Source organism: Hippopotamus amphibius, chromosome 5 (assembly GCF_030028045.1).
Source record: "Hippopotamus amphibius kiboko isolate mHipAmp2 chromosome 5, mHipAmp2.hap2, whole genome shotgun sequence".
NCBI lineage: Eukaryota > Metazoa > Chordata > Mammalia > Artiodactyla > Hippopotamidae > Hippopotamus > Hippopotamus amphibius.
The window spans coordinates 49,181,216-49,193,981 of record NC_080190.1 but is presented as its reverse complement, the minus strand read 5'-3'; the positions used below and the strand labels follow the sequence as shown (position 1 = coordinate 49,193,981).

At 40.6% G+C, this 12,766-nt stretch overlaps 1 protein-coding gene across 9 annotated transcripts in view; it reads left to right on the top strand.

Annotated features, from left to right (window-relative positions):
* The window catches only part of WASHC2A (WASH complex subunit 2A), a 50,333-nt gene extending 39,157 nt beyond the window's left edge, over positions 1-11,176 (top strand). For 3 of the 9 annotated variants that reach the window (XM_057735012.1, XM_057735011.1, XM_057735020.1), the window contains 9 exons: positions 1,258-1,437; positions 3,278-3,406; positions 3,533-3,613; positions 4,176-4,298; positions 5,284-5,346; positions 5,701-5,913; positions 7,526-8,140; positions 8,967-9,144; positions 10,836-11,176. In XM_057735012.1, coding sequence (XP_057590995.1) covers positions 1,258-1,437; positions 3,278-3,406; positions 3,533-3,613; positions 4,176-4,298; positions 5,284-5,346; positions 5,701-5,913; positions 7,526-8,140; positions 8,967-9,144; positions 10,836-10,975 — 1,722 coding nt within the window. In that variant the 3' untranslated portion in view covers positions 10,976-11,176. The remainder of the gene's footprint in view (positions 1-1,257; positions 1,438-3,277; positions 3,407-3,532; positions 3,614-4,175; positions 4,299-5,283; positions 5,347-5,700; positions 5,914-7,525; positions 8,141-8,966; positions 9,145-10,835) is intronic. The other 6 variants (XM_057735016.1, XM_057735014.1, XM_057735013.1 and 3 more) reach the window with 5 other exon arrangements.
* The last annotated feature ends 1,590 nt before the right edge of the window (positions 11,177-12,766 follow it).

Below are 12,766 nucleotides of genomic sequence, written 5' to 3'. Positions count from 1 at the left end.
CCACCAGGGAAGCCCCTACAATAAGAGCTTTAAGAAGATTTTAGTTTACCAATCTTTTACATTTAGTTGATGTTGGCTGTGAAGTGAAATTTGGCTTTCTTCTAAAGCATTAGCTTTCTTCTCCTGGGCGGGCTTGTCTTCTTCTGCAGGAGGCCTGTGGATAAGGCTGCTGGCTGCATCTGGGAATCAGCAGTTCTTTCAGTCTGTCTACCTTTTTTTTTTTCTCCTAACTTTTCTCGTACTCTGTGTGTTCAGCTGTCTCGTTTTAATCTCTCTTCTAGGGCCAATGTGAAGAGTGTCTCATATACTTTTCCTCTTGAGGCTCCTTGGGGCTACAGAGATGCACACTTTTTATCTATGCCTGGGGAACTGTGTGACATTCCCTTTTCTGTGTTACTGTAACCCATTTTCCCCTTGAGCTCCAGCTGCTTGTTGTACTGCCATCTCCCTTGCTTGAGGATAAGCTCCTTGAGGGTTGAGGCCGTGTTCGTTTTGCTCTCCATTACATCTGTGGTGCTTAGCCTATTACCTCGCACACAGTAGGCACTTTCAAAATTACATCTTTTCTTTAAAGAAGCATATTTTCTTCACAGTTTAACCACTTTGCAATTAGGATGCACCTCACAATCAATGATATGTTTAATTGGGAATTGTTTTTTTTTTCTTCTTAGCAGTTCATACGGTGACAGTGGTTCTTACAATTAATGGTATATTGCCTGAAAGGTGGTCCTTGTTGAATGAATAAATACTGCACTTTAAGATTATTTTAGAGATTCTTCTAATTGCATAACACAGCATAAGCCTTCCACAATTTAAGTATCCAGTTCTGTCGTTAGGTTTCTCCCCTGGAGTTGTGTGTTAGTTAAATACTAGGAAATATATGATCCATTCCCAGTGATTGGCATTTGTGTTATATCTGTGACTGAAGTTCTTTATAGCTCATGAGCGACCTATGTGGCTCAGAGTTATAACTGGTATATGTATCTTGGTTGGAAGGAGTTATAAATGTAGGCTTTAAACTGATTAGAAAAATCATCTTTGGTTATGAATTATCTGTACAAGACTCTCCATTGGAGTGGCTGATCAAGAATTGGCCTGAGTGTTTCATTACCTGGGAGTGGGTGTGATTAGCTATCGTGCCCTGAAACATGCAGATGTGTCGGTTACTGAATAAATGAGGAGCGCTTGGGAGGCCCCACAATAGAATTTGTGTTTCCAGATGTTACTCATTTTTTTCTTTACTATTTCCATTTTCAGGAAGGAACTCTGAATGGATCTACTCAGGAAGCAGCCAAGGATTCTGATTTATTTTCTTCATCTCCATTGGACAGAGGAACTAAAAGTAGAACCAAAACTGTTCTTAGCTTATTTGATGAGGAAGAAGATAAAACAGAAGATCAAAACAGCTTCCAGGCTCCAAAGAAAGAAGTAGGAAAGGTGAGCAAAAAGCTATAAGGTTCAAGTCTTTAGAAGGATAAAAGAATCTCATTTCACAGGATCAGTTCTGTGATGTGAGTGGAGAGTGAGGGAGGGTTCCAGCTTCTTCACATTCTCACCATCACTTGTTGACTTTTTTGATAATGGCCAAGTGTTGGTGAGGATGTGGAGAAACTGGAGCCCTCATTCATTGCTGCTGGTAATGTAAAATGGTGCTGCCACTTCAGAAATCAATTTGGTGCTTCCTCAGATTCTTAAATATGTTGCCATGTGACCCAGCGATTCCACTCTTAGGTACATATCCAAGAGAAATGAAAACATACGTTCATGCAAAAACTTGAATGTAATGTTCCCAACAAGTATTATTCATAATAGCCAAAAGATGGAAACAACTTAAATGTCCATCAGCTGACGAATGGATAAATGCAGTGTTATAGCCATACAATGGAATATTATTTGGCAATAAAAAGAGTGAATTACTGATACATGCTACAACATAGATGAACCTTGAAAACATGCTGAATGAAAGAAGTCGGGGACAAAAAAAACACATTATTGTATGAATTCATTTATTTGAAATGTCCTTGAATAGGCAAATCCATAGAGATAGAACATTGATCAGTGGTTTCCTTGGTCTTGGGAAAGAGGTGCATGGGAATGGAGAGTAACTGCTGGTAGGTTTGGAGGTGCTTTTGGGGATGATGAGAATGCACTAAACTTGGACTGTGGTGATAATTTGCACAACTCTATGAATATACTATAAACCATTGAATTACACACTTTAAATAGGTGAATCTCATCTCAATAGAGGTATTAAAAAAAGAGAAAACAGGTGATGGGCCGTAGATTGCCGATACTTTTTTGTAAACCAAACTGAGGATATAGTCCATGTTGATTTTTTACAACAAATGTTTTGTGAATTTTTTGTTATATCAGTAGTAGAGCCCCGTTTATAACTGAGAGCTCTACACGGTGAATATGAGTAACTCATTATATTTTCTTCCAGCCTCTTACTGTGTGTGATTTTGTATATGATTTTCACAGTTGTTGAACTTTTAACCTTAGTTGCTATGTTACACTAATTTTTCTATGTAATCAATAATAATGAATTATTAATTTTTAATGTGACACAGTTTGTCAGAAATGAGTTTTTTCTTTGTTTCTGTCTGTGGTTGTGATACTAAAGAAAGGGAAGAATTTTAGAATGTCAAGTTTGGGGCATTATAGTATCAAATCAAATAATGTGAATAGTAACTTTCAAATGTCAGATATCCTAGCAAACAGAAAGAACTCGTTTGGAATCTGAAGGTAGTGGAGTGGAAGGTGCATGGGCATAGGGGAAGGTTGGCCATCACAGCTGTGCCAGATCTTTGGCCTAAGATGCTGGTAAGTAGAAGTCAGGGATATGTGCTTGACCACTCTGTGTAGTTTCTGGTATTAAGTCAGCTGCTGTCTCTTCTTCCCTTTGGGAATGAAATGGAGAGAACTTGTTTAATTTTATGTGTTTTCACCCCTAAAATGTTTCTCAGTGTGGAACTAAGGATTGTTTTTTAAATGAACAGTTCAGATACTACACAAAGGTTGAAAGATGATCTTTCCAGATTATGTATATGTTATTTGTAAATATATTCTTCACTGTTTTTGGTATCTCCAAAGTATTCCATTATATGAATGTGTCATTCCCCTTCTGATGGGCACTCAGCCTGTGTCCAGCCTTTAGCCATTATAAACAGAGCCACAGGGGATATCATTGTTGTTTCATCTTTGTAGCTGTGTATGATTTCCTTGAGATAAATCCCTAGAAGTCTATAAAATACATGAACTCCCATCTTTTTCCTAGAGTCCCAATCCTGATGCTCGCCCCAAGAGCACAGGTGTCTTTCAGGATGAAGAGCTTCTTTTTAGTCACAAGCTGCAGAAGGACAATGACCCAGATGTTGACCTTTTCTCCAGCACCAAAAAAACCAAGGTCAGTTCCAAATGGTTCTCCAGTCATAGCTTTGTTATTTTATTAAATATTGTTGTTGCAGCTCACCTGACTCTCTTTGTAAATTGTTTTTGTTTGGATGTTGAATTTGAGTTTTGTCTATTCTAGTTGTTAGAGCCAAGTGTTGGGAGCTTGTTTGGGGATGATGAAGATGATGATCTTTTCAGCTCTGCGAAGTCAAATCCTTTGGTACCAGCCTTTTGTTCTCAATATTGCAGTGTGTGGGCAAGCTTCTGGGAAAGGAAATGAGTGTCCAGTTATACGATTAAGGAAAATGCTCACCAGTAAATGAACAGCAAATAATGTGCTGATTACAGCATTCATGTTGTCCCCTTCTTATGTTTCCTAACTTTGAAGAATTAACTAACCCAGGCTCTCTTACCGTATTACACATCTGTTTGATTTTCAAGTTGTTCATTGAAAGACCAGTGCATATGATATGATGACTAAATATTCATGCCTTTCAGGTGCAAAGCTATAAATCTGAGTATTAGGCTGTGTTTGTCATTTTCCCCTCCTTCCCCAGTAGATTTTTGTAAGTACTCTCTATTTTCTGTTTAGAGAGGATGCCTAGGAAAGTCACAGTCTTTAGAACGCTATTTCTTAAACGCTGCCTTTGAATTTGTTTGTTCAACCCTCATTTGAGAAATGACTTTTAAAAGTTAGAAGTCATTTTCTTTTTTGGCATTATGACTTTTCCTTAAAATTTCCAAGACACTTGATAGACTTTGGGTATTCTTTGCTTTTGAAGATCCCAGAAAAGAAGAAGGTAGTGAAAAAAGACCACTCTGTTTCCTCTTTCAAGAACCAGAAAAATCCTGAATCCGCTCAAGGTATCAAAGAAAAAGGCGTGTGGAAATCGGAAACACCTCAGGTTAGAACTGATCTCTCTAAGGACTTTCAGCTCGTTTGCATTGTAGTACAGTTTAACTCCATCATGCAGACCCAGAATCATTCAGAGTTCTTTTAATTAAGAAGAAATAGCAACGAGGACTACCTCTCTTTGTTTCCTTTTTTTTTTTTAACCCCTGCTCATCTCTCCTCTTCTCACTCCACGCTGGTTCCATGAATCTGTACTTATCATTACTACTTTTGAAATACCTACAAATTTGATTCCAAGATAGAGTTAAGGTAGGATGAAAATCTTCTTCCCACTAGAACCCCATTTCTCCCTTTGGGCTACCTTGGAGTAGGATTCCATTAGAATTAAATATGAATTTATATCCACATTCTTGGTTCCCTCTCTGTGTTACGTCTTCTGAGATCATTGCTATTAGGCCTCCATCCTTAGCAGTCTTCTTTGGCTCTCCTCCTGAGAGCAGACCAGGACTAGACAGTGAATTCTGGTCCTGGCTTACAGCTATCCCTGGATGTCTCACTGAGGCCTCAGTGTTCTGAGCTGTGAAAGTGAGGCGCTAGGACTCGCACATCTCCAGAGACTCAAGTCTCAGCCTCTTTTCTTCTAGAACTAGTGCATTAGGGTTGGGTGAATTTCTTTGTGCTCTGTAATATTTGCTGTGTGGGATAACCAGTATGGTAATGTTTCCAGCTGATCCAGTTTTGGTGCTCTGGTACACTATGATTCTTATGAATCTTATTCATGATCTGTCTTTCCCTTTACTCCATGTATGGTCTTCTAGCCTTCCACTTACACAGTGGGTAAGGAGGCACAAGTGAAGTAATGTTAGTGAAATGTTTTGAGGTCCCAGGAGAGATTTGAGTGCATTTCCCATTATAAAAATACAAAGACCAACAGCTTTGTTCCATCATAGATTTATTTTCAGATATATGTGTAATCCAAGATACACTTTTCTTTCTGTTTCCCCAATGGATTTTTAACTGAATGTAATTTCACACAGGACTTACCAGGTCCCGCTCCATTTAAAACCAAAGAGCCATCCCCTCGGATCTGGAAAATACAAGTAATTATAACATGTCTGGAATCTTCATTGCCTGCCTTGTGGCATCTATGGACTTTTTTGGGTTTTCCTTTTGTCAGCTGCTTCCAGGCATTTTCTCATCTCTTCCTCACCTTCTGGTTGTTGCTTCCTATGTGCTGCGTCTGTAACATCTCTACTTTGGTCCTTGTGGTGGGCACAGGTGTATAGCCTTCTGTTTTCATTCTAAGACTAGATCAGGAGACTTTCCTGCCTCTCTCTTTGTCCTCTCGTATTATATATTACATACATCCAGTCTTTCGTCATGTGTCACAGTAATAATAGTAGACTCTTGTGTTTAAGAAAACATACAAAGTAAGTTTCATTTTTCTTCTCTAGGCAAATTTAGCAATTAACCCAGCAGCCTTGCTGCCTACAGCGACTCCCCAGATCTCTGGAATGAAGTCTGCTTTGCCAGAATTGGGTGTTCCTTCGTCTGAACCTGGGAGAATCCACAGTCTGGAAAGTGTGCCTACTCTTCCTAGGAGTGGGGAGGCCGGTGTGAGTTTTGACCTTCCAGCTCAGGCAGACACCTTACACAGCGCGAACAAGGTGATGGAACCACCTTTGCTTGGTTGCTTGCCTGCTTTTTTTTAAAACCAGAACGATTTGTATGTTTCTTCCGAGTTCATCCGTTGCACACGATAGGCTGACCCTGATTCCTCATTTGCAGGAGGCGTCTCATCTTTCCTTTAGCCTCTCTGCCCTCCTTCCACCTCCCCAGTTCTGTGTCCATTGCCTGCTTTTGTTACATTTACATTCTGCTCAGTAGCTAGCTCACTAGCTCCTGGCTGCCACCTGGAGGCCTTCATAACACTGAGCAGATCGTGTGCTTACCGTGTGCTGCCTCTGCTGTCTCCTTACTGCTCAAAGGAGGACATTCAAACTCCTTGGTTTGGTATTAAAGCCATTTACAATCTGTGCTAACTGAAGTTTTCAGCTCTCCCACCAGTCACCCCACACTGTCAGCCTAAATCCAGTCACCAAGCACCATTCCCCAAACACACATGCCCCAGCGTGCTGCTGCCATCAGCCTGTGCTGCCTCCTCTGTCAGGAATGCTCTTCCTCTTTGACAGCTCTGCACAGACTTCACAGCTTCTGTGATATTTCCCTTCCTGCTCCTGTGCTGGGCTCCCTCTCTGAGATCCCATGGCAATTATGGTCCTGTCACACTGTTCCACAGGACTGTGCACTTGTGCTGGATGGACCATGAACTTTGGAGATTTTACTTTTATTTTAACTGGTTCTCTTCTCTTCTATCCTGTCTTCCTTCTCTAGAAAATCTTAGCTGTTATCTGAGAAATAAACAGTACCTAGGATGATCCTGCAAATACATTCATTTCAAGTGTTTCTGAACATGTTTTACTTACGAAAAATAAAACATGCCTTTTATTATTTTTTTGTTAGCTTATTTTGTTATTGTTAAGTTTAAATTGGCTACTTCATGAAATAATTTGTGAAATTTCCTTGAAATAGGCAAAGTACAGTTGAGTACTTTGCCCAAAGTAGCTTGTGCCTTCTTAAAACTACTTGATGGTATATGTTGGAAAATATTACAAATATGCATTATTGCTAATAAGTGACTCATATTTTGAGGTTATATTGAAGTTTCTGATTCCTAAGCCACATTTCTTAATGTGAAATATTTAAAATTTGGATTTAGTGTTTGTTGACTTGAAGAAAAGAGCACCTGAGATTACCTCTCTTTCTTTATCATCTTATCTCGCAGTTTCTGGAGACTGATTTTATGCTAGCCCCCTAATAAAGCTTATTGGCAGAATCCCCCTGATTCTCATTTTGAAAGATACCCACATTTAAACTTAGGGCGGATAAGGGTCCAGGGAGAGCTGTGGGACGCAGAGCAGTGTGACATGAGCAGTGTGGCTTCCAGATGAAGCCTTTTATATCAAATTGAACAGAAATTGCCCTCAAAAGACTCAAAAATGGGGGGCACTAAAGGATTAAGAATGAGTCTTAGAGTACTAGGAGCTGTTAAATGCCTTTGGAAATCTTTAAGAAGTAACGTCTTCTGTCTTAGATAATATCTTGATTGAGGTGGACCAGACAACCTTACAGTATTTTGAGTTGCTGATGATTTGCTATGTTAGCTTTGAGCACCTTTTAAAAAACCATTAGGTCAACATGTGTTTTTTGCCATTGCAGACCCGGGTCAAAGTGAGAGGGAAGCGCAGACCACAGACACGCGCAGCTCGGCGGTTGGCTGCCCAGGAGTCGAGTGAGACTGAGGACATGAGTGTCCCCAGGGGATTTGTTGCACAATTGGCAGATGGCGCCATTTCACCAGATGGTCATCAGCCACAGCCCAGGGCAGCTGGTGGGGAAGACAGCTCTGAGGGGGTCGTGGCAGCTGCCACTCCAACATGGGCAGGTGGTCCTGTGCCTGGAATGGACAGAAGCCCCTTTGCGAAATCTCGGGGTCAGCCTCTTGAGGATGACCTTTTTGATTCTGGAGATATCTTTTCCAAGGGCATTGCATCTCAGTCCACGGGGAGAAGAACCAAGGTGAAGGCAGCAGACAGCCCAGCCAACCCGGCAGAGGGAGGTAAAGAAAGAAGCCCCATGTTTCCTGCTCTGGGTGAGGCAGGCAGTGATGATGATCTGTTTCAGTCTGTTAAACCAAAATCAGCAAAGAAAACAAATCCTTTCCCCCTCCTGGAAGATGAGGACGATCTCTTTACAGACCAGAAAGGCAAGAAGAATGAGTCAAAATCCAAGAGTCAACAGGATGTTATCTCAAAAGCACAAGATATTTTTGAGGTAATAGGACATAACAATACATTTTTGTGCTAGGTTCTTTGTTAAGGAAGATACCTGATTGACTCATTTGAACCATAGATTACATTCAGCCTGTTTGGTTGCTGCCTGGTATCTACTTGCTTAGTAATTTTAATTAGGTTCTCTTATTAATAACTCTGAAACCTCTTCAGAAGTGGTTTTCTGTTTTGTTTCTGGCCATAACTATTGATACAAGTCTTGATTTTTATAGTTTTTATCTGGCTATTGCTGCAGTCAGCATAGATAAAGTAGTATCTCTATAGCTTGAGTGTTTAACCTCTGGTTCTTGGGGAAACAGGCCCTGGCTGGAGCGGATGACAACGCAGGCAGTAAGGCCTTCAGTGACACTCTTTAGGCAGACGTTTATTGAGCATCTGGGTAGTGGAGGCACAAGGTGAGCTAGGACCAGTGCCCTGCTCCCCAGAGCTCTCAGGGAGGGGAATTGGTTAGAGATAGAGCAGCATATAAATAGCATTTTCAGGTGATGTTAAGTGCCTTAAAGAAAACAACCCAGGGCAGTGACGCAGAGTGATGAGTTGGGGTGGGATGAGCTCCTTCAGGTAGGGCTGGTAGAGAAGGGCTCTCTGTACGACTTGTGTTTTAGCTGGGACTGGAAGAATGAGAAGGACCATGCCAGGCAGAGGCCTGGAGTAGCACATTCCAGACAGAGGGGTAGCTCTCGTGGCTGTTCCAGAACATTGTGGCCGTTTGCATTTCTACAACTTGTTGAAATTAGTGTATGTAGTAAAGAAAAGAAAAAAAAAAAAACCTGATTTAAAATTGTTTTGCTTGTTTTTTGACTTACAAGGATGATATATTTGCTACAGAAGCAATTAAACCCTCACAGAAAACAAGAGAGAAGGAAAGAACATTTGACTCCAACTTGTTTGATGATAACATTGATATCTTTGCTGACCTAACTGTAAAACCAAAGGAAAAGTCCAAAAAAAAAGTGGAAGCTAAGTCTATATTTGACGATGATACAGGTAAGTCTGGTTTTCTACATGTGATGGAGTCATTACCGTTCAGTGATTTGATATTTCTCTTGTTACCTTGGTCTTGACCCTTTCCTGGAAAATGTTCCCCAGTGGATTTCCTTTGACCTGCTATATAATCGTGAGAGACTGAGGATGGATAAGTAAATGGACTAGTCATTTTGGTGAAACAACATTTTGTTATGATGGATATCAAGGAGTTTAAAGGAACCCTGAGTTTGACTTTCAAGTATAACTTAACTTTTATCTTAGTGTTGCCCCTGCCAATCATCTGTGACAAATCTGAACACTGATGTCATGAAAGGAGGGTCAGAAACTACCTCACATGCTAAAGTAGGCTGAGGTGGCTGCCTCAGGCGTGATGCAGTTCTAGCTGGAGAGTGAGCGTCAGTGGTTCTGAGAATGGAGGGGCAGTGCAGGAGGAGAGTAGGAAAGCAGACTGTAACTCACACTTTACCTCTTTACCAAAGATCTTTTATGTTTGTAAACATGTTCATTTTCCCTCCATAGTATATCTGCTTTATTAACAAGCAAGCCAAATGCCCTGTAACCCAAAATATAGGGCTTCTGATATGTCCTGTGTTAGTTCACAAGACAGGGGCTGAGGCCATATACACTTCCTACTCCCCCACCTCCTCTCTCCCAGTCTGGACAGTGGGGTTAACTGGGAGAAAGCTGGTGCTGCAAAGCCACACTGGTTCTACTCCCCAAGCAATTGTGCTCTGTCTCTACCTGCTTCTTACCACAAGGTAAAGAAGAGACTTTATTTCAAAAAAAGTAATACATGTCTGTTATAATAGATTAACACTATTTGGAAAATGTAAAAAGTGAAAAGCAAGCCCTAGAGGTAACTATTATTGAGAGTTTTGGTGTACCTTTCAAAAATGGTGACAGTAATATAAGTTTGCATACATACAAATATATACTTTTTTCAGTGTCTTCCCATGTCAGTACATAGAGATCTACTTCCTTGTTTTTAGTGTACGCTTGCTTTATATTTAACCATTAGCCATTGAGGGTGATCTAGATTGTTGCTGCATTTTCTTGATGACAAATGATGCCATGGTCTTTAACATTTGTGTGTACATGTCTTTCTGTACACAGGCTAAAATCTTGGTAGGATAGAATCCTAGCAGTAGCATTATTGGGTTAGTATCATTACTAAGTAAGATGAGTCATGGAGCACTAGAGTCAGTGAAGTGCTAAACAGAAATGTAGTCATAAAGATTTACATTCTTAGCGCTAAGATCCTGCATTCTGAAAGAGGGTGACCTATGTTGGATTTCCCTTTGCTTATTGTTAGTGCTCTTTTAAAATACAGTGGGAAAAGAACGTAGAAATAAGCATAATGTCACAGATGGCAAAGTCAGGGGCTGCATTGGAGACTGTTATCCTTGCCCTTTTCCTCTCCTGCCTGTGCATACACACAGCTTTGCAGCTGAAAAAATTATACTCAGAGAGAAACTGTGATTTGTATGTGAACATAAAACTTACTTAGTAGCAGAGTCAGGACCAGAATCTGAGAGGCTTGGCTTTCTCTTAGTGTTTTTTGGTATCCCATACTGTTATCAGACTTGAGTCTTTGGTGGTTGATGTAGATGTGTCTTAAAAGCACTCATTTTCTTGCCTATTCAACAACTATTTTTCTTTCTTTTTGTCCCCCCCCCCAATCCCCCCAAAAGATGATATCTTCTCCTCTGGTATCCAGGCTAAGACAGTCAAACCAAAAAGTCGATCTTCACAGACAGTGCCTGAATCAAGATCTGAACAGAAGGTGTCCAACATATTTGATGATCCCTTGAATGCCTTTGGAGGCCAGTAGAGTGTACAGGGTATCCTTCAGCTACATCCTTGAGTTAATGATGCTGTCTTCTCTGCTCATTGTCTTAACTGAATTATAAAAAGCAAATACTGAAAGAGCTAGCTCACCTCATACCCAATGTACTTAGTATTTTTCTGTATTGGTTTTAATCATGCTTAATACTGCAAAACAGAAATAAATGTTTCACAGTGTTTTGTTATTGTTTTTGGTTTTTTTAACCATATTTTGATTAACCTTGGTAGGGCCATGGTTTAGGGTCTGTTAGAGAAGAAATCTATTTGTTCCTTTCATGGGTGGGCAGGGACTCCCAGAGGTAGCAAATGCTATCATCCAGACAGATGATCTCCTATCATCTAGACAGATGATCAGGAGTCTTCCTTACATGGTTGGGAGCCCTAACTTAGTCAGAGCCTGGGCACTTGATAGAGGAAGAGCATGAGAGATAATATACTTCACGAGTCTTTGCAATAGGAGAAGAGGTTTCCTCTCATTCCACTGAATTCTGAAGATGCTTCTACAGGTCCACTAAAGCAAGATTTGGCAAACTATAGTCCTCTACTGTCTGTTTTTGTAAAAAAAAAAAAGTTTTATTTGAAGGCAACCGTACCCATTCCTTTACGTATTGTCTATGGCTGTTTTCACCCTAATACAGTGAGAGTTTAGTAGTGTGTCAGAGACTGGATGGCCCACAGAGTCTAAGATATTTCCTTTGTGGCCCTTTATAGAAACAGTTTCCTGACCCTTGCCCTAAGGCATCCATTTCCATTCCTTGTAGCTTTGCATTATTTTTTGAAAGAGACAGAATGAACCCAGATAATGGTAGGGAGAAGTGCTGAGGATGAAATGTCAGCTTCTAGAGCACCACTGTTCCTTAGAACTCTGCATTGATGGGAATGTTCTATAACTGTGTTGTCCATTGTGGATGGCTGAGCCTTCTTCTAGTCTGTTTTCCTGTGCTGTGCCATTTTGCTCATGAATATTCAATTTGTAACCAGGGCACAATTTGGTAAGCACACCCAGTTGGCTTCACCAATTCTGAAGCCACTAACGTCTTCCTGGATACTTTTAAGGTTGAATTGGGAATTACTTATACTCAGAGATTTTGTATAGCTCTCACAGATCAGCTGTTTGTCCTGCTCTGCTGTGAGAATGACCCAGTAGCAGAAGAGGGTACATACTAGTTGCTTATTCCATTTCCCTATCCATTTAGTGCATCTTCTTTCTGTCCCTCAGGTTACTCGGTTAAAGAGTTTCCTGCTCTGAGTCAGAGCCCAATGTGGAATCTGACTCAGTAAGCATTTCTTAAACATGTTTTTCTTTTGGAATGATCAAATCTGCTGACCGGCCACTGGGACTGATTCCAGGGAATTCAGGACACAATAGAGTTAGAAAATATGCAAATTGCTATTTTGAGAGGCTTGAAAGGGGGAGGGAACTTAACATTCACTGGTCCAATGGTAGGCACTTTTCATGTTATTTTATTCAGTTTCTGTAAGTCTACCAGATACTGTCCTTATTTCACAGATGAGGCTAAAATCTGGAAGCAGAGTGGAATAGTGGAACAAGTTTGGATTTTTGTATTGAGACCTAGATTTAAATCTGCCACTTAGAGCTGTTTGAGTGTGGGCCAGTTGTTTTAGCTTTGTTAGCTTCTGTTTCCTTCTTTGTCAAGTAGGGGGTTCAGTACCAACCTTGCAGGGCTGTGATGGGAGAGAATATGCAAAGATCCCTGTTAACTGTCTGGCACTTGAAACGTGGTAGCTGATGATGATGAGAATGAATGAATTGGCC